This window comes from Poromitra crassiceps, assembly GCF_964638095.1.
Source record: "Poromitra crassiceps genome assembly, chromosome: 22".
In the NCBI taxonomy this organism is placed as follows: Eukaryota; Metazoa; Chordata; class Actinopteri; order Beryciformes; family Melamphaidae; genus Poromitra; species Poromitra crassiceps.
Window position 1 is genome coordinate 618,233 of NC_139647.1, and position 10,000 is coordinate 628,232.

The 10,000-nt window shown below is 45.2% G+C and overlaps 1 protein-coding gene across 2 annotated transcripts in view; it reads right to left on the reverse strand.

Moving 5' to 3' along the window:
* kcnma1a (potassium large conductance calcium-activated channel, subfamily M, alpha member 1a) overlaps window positions 1-10,000 on the reverse strand; it is a gene marked incomplete at both ends in the record, with an annotated part of 225,666 nt that overhangs the window by 88,726 nt on the left and 126,940 nt on the right. For both annotated transcript variants that reach the window (XM_083658631.1, XM_083658630.1), the window contains one exon: window positions 1-88. This exon is cut by the window's left edge and continues 6 nt beyond it. In XM_083658631.1, coding sequence (XP_083514757.1) covers window positions 1-88 — 88 coding nt within the window. The remainder of the gene's footprint in view (window positions 89-10,000) is intronic.

The following is a 10,000-nucleotide window of genomic DNA, read 5'->3' on the forward strand; positions in this document are numbered from 1 at the left end:
ACCGAAGTATAGAAGGAAGAAGACGTTGAAGGCCATATCGATCTGTAACGTGAAATCTTTGTAGAAGTTCTGGCAGGATTCTATAGGACTGTGGAGGGGGGCGGGGCAGGGGAGGAGGGAGAGAAGAACATTGTTATGCCAAGATTATACATTATGTGAACTCATACAGGAGAGACATTTCATGGTCGGCCGATTCCCTGCCTACCAACAGGAGGGGTTGCAGGTTCGAGCCTCCGGCTTGGTCGGGCGTCCACACAGGCACAATTGGCCGTGTCTGCGGGTGGGAAGCCGGGATTAAGGGTATGTATCAGGGTTGCTGCACTAATGCCTCCTCTGGTCGGTCGGGGGAAGGTTTTTGTGGGGGAGGGGAACTGGGGGAATAGCGTGATCCTGCCACGTGCTACAGTACGTCCTGCTGGTGAAACTCTGCGATGTCAGGGGAAAAGAAGCGGCTGGCGACTGCACATGTTTTGGAGGAAGCATGTGCTAGTCTACAACTCAAAGTGAGGGGGGGGGGTGCTCTACAAAGTGGGGGGGGGCTCTACTTCTTGCCCCCTTGACACATTTTTTAATTTGGAGCAGAATTGTGTTCGGCCACAGCTAGGCCATTTCACATGCGATCGCGCTGAATCCTTCAGGAAGTGTAAAGAGCAGCCCTACGGGTGACCTAAGGGAGCCGGATTATTTAATTATGTAATTAGGACAGATTAATTGCTGAATGTTCAGATTAATGGCCGAACTTGGACATGCTGCACTGTTGCACAATCGGCTGCGTAGCCTCCATGGTGCCAATCAGCCAGGGCGGAGCATCCGCAGTCGGGCAGTCGAGGCGAGTTGAGGAGCTGTCGACCTGCAGCCTAGGAAGAGGCAAATCGTAATTTTTTTAAATGCGTGTTTCACAAATCAGATCGTGGCACTTCTTTGTATGCACATTAAACACATATATGCTCATGTTTTTTTGATCTGTTGGTGAGCTATTTTTGATGATTTTTACGCAACACACCAGACACAGACATGTTTGTCCCCGCAGCGCACAGTCCATACATACGGGTTGGGCGTGCAGAGGACACTCGATACACTGCACGGGCATTCTGCTAGTGAAGTGAATGCGGTCGATAAGCACAGTTGTTTTGATGTGACAGTGCACCCAGTGTGACTGATGTGTATACATCATTCAGCACCTGTCAAGCACAAATCTTCCTCACAGATATTCTCACACACAACACATGAGCGAGGCGAGGCTCCACTCCACACAGGGAACACTGTACAGCTCTGTCCAATTAACAAGCGGCAATCGCTACTGTAGCATGGCGGCGCTCCTTAAACAAATTCAGATGATGATAAATGAGCTGTGATCCATGTGGTTTGTCATATAATCCATCTGGATGTTTACCGTGTGATGATGAAGCATTACCGAGCGGATGCTCTGAACAAAGCAGTAAACAGGCAGGGGGCCACCCTCATTCTTCTCGTGCTCATGCGCCTATTGCAAATCTGCTCATGAGTAATGAGGCCAACCTTGCTGCAGGATGAACATCAAATGAATATGCATCATCATGGTGGGGCTGGAGAGAAGCTACCTATGGAAATGTATAGACTGGCTGGGGAATGTGCACTAGACTATTAAAAGAGTCAACAGTCATATGCCCCATATGTTCAACATTAACATTAAAGTGTGTATACGCATGGAGCCTATAGACCAAATCACCGTGACGTCACCATGTAAACAAATTTACTTCCGGGTACCACTTGGGAAAGGCGGCAGGTTTAAATGTGCGTGTTGTCATATAAATGCTGTCAAACCCTCTCGTTGTTTTCGGCCGACTACTTTCAATTTAAATGGTTAAACGGTTGGTAAACATGCTTGTCCGACGTATCTAGCCTTTCTTCTGTGTTTGTTTTATGTAGTGTTAGCTAGCTAATAAAGTTTGTTTGTCTGTCAAACTCGCTGTTTTTTTACGTTACAGACAGAGTAACCTCGCGTCACCAGGCTCTTCTCGGCGAGAAAGAGCCTGGTACAGACAGAGCTACTGACGCCAGGTCAATTTAATTTAGCTTCAAGTCTGGTCCAACAGGTAAATTAGCTAGTCTGGTCTCCACTAACGTTAGTGAAAGTGTTGTTATGAATGATATTAAACAACAACACAACACGGACGAACCATTTTTGTCTTCTTTGTCTGTTTTTGTCTTCAACATGTCAGTTTGTGCCGTCCACCGCCATTATAATGTGTGGACCTCAGGGGTACCCGGAAGTAAATGTAAACATCCCGGTGATTTGGTCTATTATGGAAGCGTATTTTCATTTCATTTCATTTCAAGACTTCATTTCAACTCGGAGCCCACTGAGGGAGACCCTCGTTTTGGGTGGAGCAGAGTCACAAACAGACAACACAAAACAGGAAGTTAACAAGCAATAGGACCAATCAGCATGAGATCACAAATCTTCACGACAACAACAAAAAAGCACTTTGAGGACGGGTGGCACTGCACTGCACTGCAGCAGTTAACTAGTATGAGTTATACCCAACAAACTTTAATATCTCATAAACTATACATCACTTATATTTTGACTTTGTGAGTGACAGCAGGAGTAGCTCAAGTGTCTGATGTATATTAATATATGTATGTAGTGTTAAAGTTGTGTGAACTGTCGCAGTTTTGTGTGGATTTAGTAAGAAGCCTACTACAGCCTGCTAGAGTGACACACACTCACAAGGCTGGTCCCATTACAGCCCCATGAGAAAGCAGTCTTACCAAATTCTGTGTGAATACAGGGGACCTTAAGAGCAAGCCAGTGGTTTGATTGTTTGATGATTTTAATTTTCGAGGAGAGACTTGAGATATGTTGTCCAAAATATGGCCCTGGAGCACACGGATCAAGTGGAATAGACTTTTCTTGAAGGACTAACGTTTCGACACCAAGTCAACTGACTCTCGATCTGACAACTCTGATGAAGACGCACTTGGTGTCGAAACATTAGTCTGTCAATAAAAGTATATTATACACTTGATCCGTGTGCTCCCATACTTTGGACAACATATCTGAAGTTTCTCCTGGAAAATTAAAATGTATTTTCCCAAACTGCATAGTTTCATGTGATTATGCAATACAGTAATGGTGTCAAAATTATAATGCTCTTCGGCGACACGACACAACCGGTAAATGATATTGTGGCCAGCGTCATGGAACTACTTCTGATTGCACAACGCAAGACCCACCTCAATGGGATGACTGACGGGTGGCCTGTGACAATGTTAATGCAGACAGACAGACAGACAGACAGACAGACAGACAGACAGAGAGACACACACACACACACACACACACACACACACACACACACACACACACACACACACACACACACACACACAAATCCATAGAAGGTAAATGACACATCAGTTATAATTTTGACACCATTATTGCATAATCACATGAAATGCATTTGGGGAAATCCATTTAGCTTTTCCAATTTACACCATTATTTGAACAAGGCTACAAATAACGTGTGCACATCTCTGTTTAAAGTAAATTAATACTAGTATAGGAGGAAATGTCAAATGCAAATGCCCTTATTGAATTTGAATTTTGAGACGAGAACGGCATAAACAAGTGGGAAGAATTTAAATTCCAACGTAGGATTGCATGGACCTTTTACACATTGCATTTGCATCTGAATGATGCATGCGATGGGCCTCCGTACTATAGAGAAGTGATGCTAAATCATCTCCCAGTTAACATCAAACATCTTAACACGTGGAGATCCATTATAGCAGATGACTTTATGGGCAATCGCACAGACATGCCAGAGAAAATTCAATGGGAGGATGCATTGCTCCAGGAGGACGCTTCTGTGTTGGAATTTATGAGTGTGTGCATGTCCCGAGGAGAGATGTGATCTTTAAGACGATGTAAAACCCTGGCTCGGGTCCAGCATCAGAATGAGTCGAGTTTATGTGGCGAGGGTTTGAGAAAGGCCGCTGAATGATTTCATTTGGTTAAGAGGGATTTTCTTGTAAAGCGCCATCAGCCATCTCTGTTATTTACTCACTACTAACTATCCCCGTAGCATTCTGTTTGCAGCAAAGCAAATAAGTGTGTTAAAACTAACCTGCCATGAATCCACACAGCGTATAAATTGGGGGATGTGCCCATCCGATACTCAGTATCGGGATCGGTCCGATACTGGCCAAAATCACTGGATCGGATATCGGGGGGGAGTATAATCCGATACGATCAAATTAGCCTAAACTATCACGTAAATGTTGAAGTAAACTTTGAGCGCCATGCGGTGAAGAAGAGATGTGTGTAGCACAGATGAGCAGCACGAGTCACGTGAACGTAGCCAGAGCGCGAGTGAGACCTGTTAGCTGTGCTGTCATCGTGTCAGCTGTGTGGAGAGATATTTAAAGATCAAGGAAGAAAAAAGCAAAACAGACGAGTGCAATTTATGCAATGCGGGTGTTTTTGAGGGGTGGCAGGAGTGCATCCAGGAAACAATTATTTACAGCTTAGTTATTTAAGAGAGGGAAAAAGACGGTCTCGGATTCGTATCGGTATCGGCAGATACTGTCCTCAAGGTTGCGGTATCAGTATCGGTATCGGACATGAAAAAGTGGTATGGAGTCATCCCTACTAATACACGTAGCCAATTAGCCATTGGCTAATTAAATGCCTCTTGCTTTCAGTGGGAGGTTCAGCTGGAGGGTGGAGAGAGGCCAAAGCCCTCTGCCCATCTCCACCCCCAAACCAGATGTAGATCCACAGTCTTAGCAGGCCCTGAAATGTGCAAACACACTGGAGACATCATTATTTGGTTAGGTGTCACTGTGATGCTTCCCCCTGGGCCCAGCTCTGCCCTCATTCTGAATAAGTGCTGACTAATGGTCATGTGACCCGCAGGATTCTCAATAACACTGGAAGCCCATTGGCTACACACAACAGGGGCGGAGCAGAGTGAGCAGCAATATATAGAATTCTTCTTGATTTCCCATTGAGAGAATTCATCATATCTACGTTGCAAAGGCTTCAATGTAGCCGTTTTGATGAAGTATCTGTTGTTGTTGTTTTATAAGACATGTGACTAATGAGAAGCATCAGGCAGGCCCATACAGTATACCCTCAAGCCAAGAAGCACAATATAATTTGAGTTCATCAAAAGGTAACGTGGAGTGAAAAGTTAAAAATAGGACTGACACAAACACATACCACAATTCATAATTTGTACCATCACGATCTGCCAGGATAAATGCGATATAATATTTCATCTCTAGGCTGTGCACACAACTCCATAGAGAGAAAAGCATCGCAAACAAAACTGATGGAAATAGATGTAATGTATACAGTAGAGTCCTGACTCAACAGCTATACACAGAGAGCAAAATGGTGAGCTATCCTGTCTCTGTTAGCATTAGCATAGTTCCACCAAAGCAAAAAAAAAAAAAAACATCTAAAATAGAGAGATATAGCATTGAACACAGTGTATGCACATTATGTCAATATGTGTTCTATGCAGATTTGCGAATGCCAGTGTAGAGTGTGAGTGAGGGAGTGTGTGTGTGCATGTGTGTGCATGTGTGTGTGTGTGTGTGTGTGTGTGTGTGTGTGTGTGTGTGTGTGTGTGTGTGTTGCCCACAGAACGAGCATATGAAGAGAAAAGCGTGATCCCTGGTTTCAATGTCACTTCACACTTGGCAATCACATGGGATCCCCTGGCCACACGCTGCCAGTGACCAGCAGAAAATAGATCTGCCCAACTCGCTTCTGATTACTCCTTAAGCCTGGGCATGGCCTGGGGTTACAGTGCCTGTCCTCCTGCCTGACAGACAGAGAGAGAGAGACAGAGAGAGAGAGAGAGAGAGAGAGAGAGAGAGAGAGAGAGAGAGAGAGAGGGAGAGAGAGAGAGAGGAGGATGCAAAAGTGACAGAGAGGGAAAGAGAGAAGGACAAGGATCCCAGAGGTATTGAGGACCATTTCTCCTCTTCCAGGCTCATATATATATATATATATAGCTCACAGAGCTGCTTCTAGGCCAGATGGAAAGGGCCTGGAGATTCAGGAGACTCTGCCATGAACTCTGGTCATCTTGTGTTTTGAGTTGTTTTGAGACTGCGGTGCACAAACACCCCACCCCACCCCCCTACTGCTTGTTAGCAAAACTGGTACCAACACACACACACACACACACACACACACACACACACACACACACACACACACACACACACACACACACACACACACACACATAGTGAGCACCTGAGGGGAGGCTGCGGAGCACCGAGGTCTATTTCAGGACACGAAAATGTTTCCTCGCGTTAACCTCCGTTGACCAGACACGCTGCCTGTGGAAAATGCAGCCGGGGAGGTAAAGCTCACCCCCTCACAAGGGTAAAAGGGTTTGGTGGTGACGTCCTAAAAATAGCCGCCGACACCTTCAGTCAGCAGCAGCCAGCGCTCCGTTAGCCCGCGCGTGACCTTGGCTAGCTCCAGGAGGAAGAGCAAGGTCGCCTTCTGTGAAAACAATAACAACACTCCTACCTGCTCGGCTACCACCGCGCAGTGCGCCACATATGAGTCATACGCCGTGATGTCGATGACATGTCTCACTGCTCAGGTCAACTCTAAAGTGACTTGGATATTTACATCAGGTCAACTCTAAAGTGACTTGGATATTTACATCAGGTCAACTCTAAAGTGACTTGGATATTTACATCAGGTCAACTCTAAAGTGACTTGGATATTTACATCAGGTCAACTCTAAAGTGACTTGGATATTTACATCAGGTCAACTCTAAAGTGACTTGGATATTTACATCAGGTCAACTCTAAAGTGACTTGGATATTTACATCAGGTCAACTCTAAAGTGACTTGGATATTTACATCAGGTCAACTCTAAAGTGACTTGGATATTTACACTGCTCAGGTCAACTCTAAAGTGACTTGGATATTTACATCAGGTCAACTCTAAAGTGACTTGGATATTTACACTGCTCAGGTCAACTCTAAAGTGACTTGGATATTTACATCAGGTCAACTCTAAAGTGACTTGGATATTTACACGCTATCAGAGGCACATGAAGGAGAATGTGATCTCAGCAGCACACCTACTGAATGACTGCGTTTACATGGACTTGAGTATCCCGGTTATGAGGCTTATCCTGGTTTTGATCATATTCGGGATAAGGCGTTTACATGGAAGAGAGAGAAAGCAGGTTACTCATACTCCTGTATACATGATAAGTAGTAGTATCCTGGTTACTGATCACTGCATGCTATTTGCGCAGGCGCCTGTGATCGTTACAATACAAACCGGGGTCATTATTATTATTATTTTTTGCTTATATTGGGTGCGTGTGACATGACGTCATTCACCTTTTTTGGGCAAAGACGTGGGATTCCCTTGGATTCCGTCTTCATGGTGGAGTGTCCCTGTTTGCACGCAGCGCGCGGCTTTGGCTTTAATTTGAGTCGCAACACCTTCGTCCTGTAGTCTGTATACTACAGACTTGAATAGGGCAGCATTTTGATGCTTTCTCCTATCTAAGCTGCCAAGCATTTAATTATTTCATCACCGAAATACAAAACTCGGCAAAACTCTTTCCTCATCGCTTCAGAAGTGAGACTTTTAAGTCGAATTGCACTGACATTTGCGCGTGAGTATTTCCAGGTAAAACGATTAGGTATGTGCGGGACCTACAGCAGCGAGGTTAGAGAGGAAAATGCCTGGAGTCTGACGGCGGTCTGATGAGGAAGTAGCCTAATCGTGCGGCACTTCTATACTTTCTAATGTTACTTGACGAAATTCTGAAACGGGTCATTTTGCGCAAACTGTGTTGTGTACGGTAGCCCCTCGCGTTGGAGGGTGTTCACGGTGTGTTTCGCGTTGTTTGGTCATGAAATGGAGGGGGGGGGGGATGCCTGCAAGTCTGCTGCCTTTTGGAGATGAACTGAACTGAAGCCGCGCCTGCGCAGGAAGTCTGCTGCGGTCAGAAAGCAGGATAAGGTGTATACATGCAGCAGTATCCCGGGTTATTTCGGAGTACTCCACCTCGCATAACCGGCTTTCTCAAAACCGGGATAAGGGCTTATCCAGCTTTCTGAAACCGGGATATGATGTTTACATGCGCAAACACAAAAACGGGATACTCCAAAACCCCGACAGTAACCGGGATACTCAAGTCCATGTAAACGCAGTCAGTGTCTGGCTCCTGTCTCCCAGAGTATGTGAACGTGTGTGAGGAGGAGGCGGTGTGGAGCAGCCTGTCAAGATGGAAGAAGGCCAGGTTAATACGTAAACGACTGATTTAGGTCAAGGCACCATTACTAAAAATAAGAATGAGTTAGCACCTACAAGGGCAACGGACAAATAAAACCTCCCCTGGGAAGCTAAAATTAGACAAGAGTTTTATTCTCAGTGAGTACCCTCTGAACGTAAACCTTCTGCACTGCAACCTAACCGCATATCTCTCTCCATAGATACCCTCTCTGTCTCCAAACACATCATTCAGTCTATAGGGGCGTTTTGGAGTGATAATGACACAGCAGCACTAAAAGTAAATTAATGCAAAAGCATGAGCGTTACTCCTATAGTGTGTGGTGCGTCGATCAATGATGTCAATAGAAGAGTCACAGGTCAGCACGCAGAACAGGGTTGTTGGCAAACCTTTCAGCACTGATGAATTCAACTCAAGGAGTTAAACTAATGCAGTATATATATGAGCGCAGAGCTGTTATGCTTCTATTCACAGCTCTAAAGCTAACCATAACTAGCCCACTACTACATGTGCTAAAACACACTGGCGTAAGGATCGACGGTGCACCGGGGCCCAGAGCTGTCAAGGGCCCATGAAGAGCGAGTCTGGCTTTGGGGAGACGTAACGTACTTACGGTTTCTGCTGCAGTCACACTCCAAATACACTTCCATGCTGTATTATGCAGTCAGCACTTGCCCTCATGTACCTCACTAGGCTAACAAATGCTATTAGCTTTAAGTTTAGTTTACTGGATTCAGTGGAATGGCGCCATCGTATGGGAAAATCCGAACGCGTTCTCTTTCCAATGTGTCTTCAGCGGAGTCTCCTGTGAGGTTCTGGTGACATCATTGACCATATATGGAGTTGGAGCAAGAGAGGAGGAATATCCCTTCACGTAGCGTAGCCGGCCCTCTTGTTTACCCTTCATGGGTCCTGCTAACGCACATGGAAAAAAATAATGAGTGAGTCCATATTTTCTATAACAATATAATTGTTAGGTAGGGCCCAGAGCAAATATTTGCACCGGGGCCCATGGTAATGACGTTACGCCACTGCTAAAACAACACAAGAAAACTGAAATCCATGACTGAATGTTTTCAAAGTTGTAAAAAGAGTCCAGTGGCCTATATCTTTGCAAGACAGAAATGACACTAAGAAATGCCACTTGGCTAATCTATGCAGAAGCCACAGTGTTACCATGCTTGACCGACAGCAGAGAGACCGTATGTTACAGACGACTCAACTTCAGTCCAATTCCAGTGTCTGTGTCACGTGGGTTTCACCACTGTTTGCCACGCGCCCTCTAGGAGACTAGCAACAGGTTATTAGCTTAAGTTTACATTTTGTTTCCTGAGAACCAACTCACTTGGAAAATGTCTAACGATCTGGAAGCCGTTTCTAGCCTACCTCGATGAGGTTAGAGGTAATGTTTCTAGCCTACCTCGATGAGGTTAGAGGTAATGTTTCTAGCCTACCTCGATGAGGTTAGAGGTAATGTTTCTAGCCTACCTCGATGAGGTTAGAGGTAATGTTTCTAGCCTACCTCGATGAGGTTAGGGGCGATGGGTGACTCGCCTGGCTGGTTTCTCATGGACCCCTCGCGCAGGATCCCATGTTTTTCTTTTTTCTTTGAAGCACATATGTGGCTGGTAGCACCACGTTGTGATATTGAATGTTGATTATGTTTGTATGTTTTTTCTTTCTGTTCTTTTCCTGTGCCTGGGCCTGTTTGTTTTGTCTGTT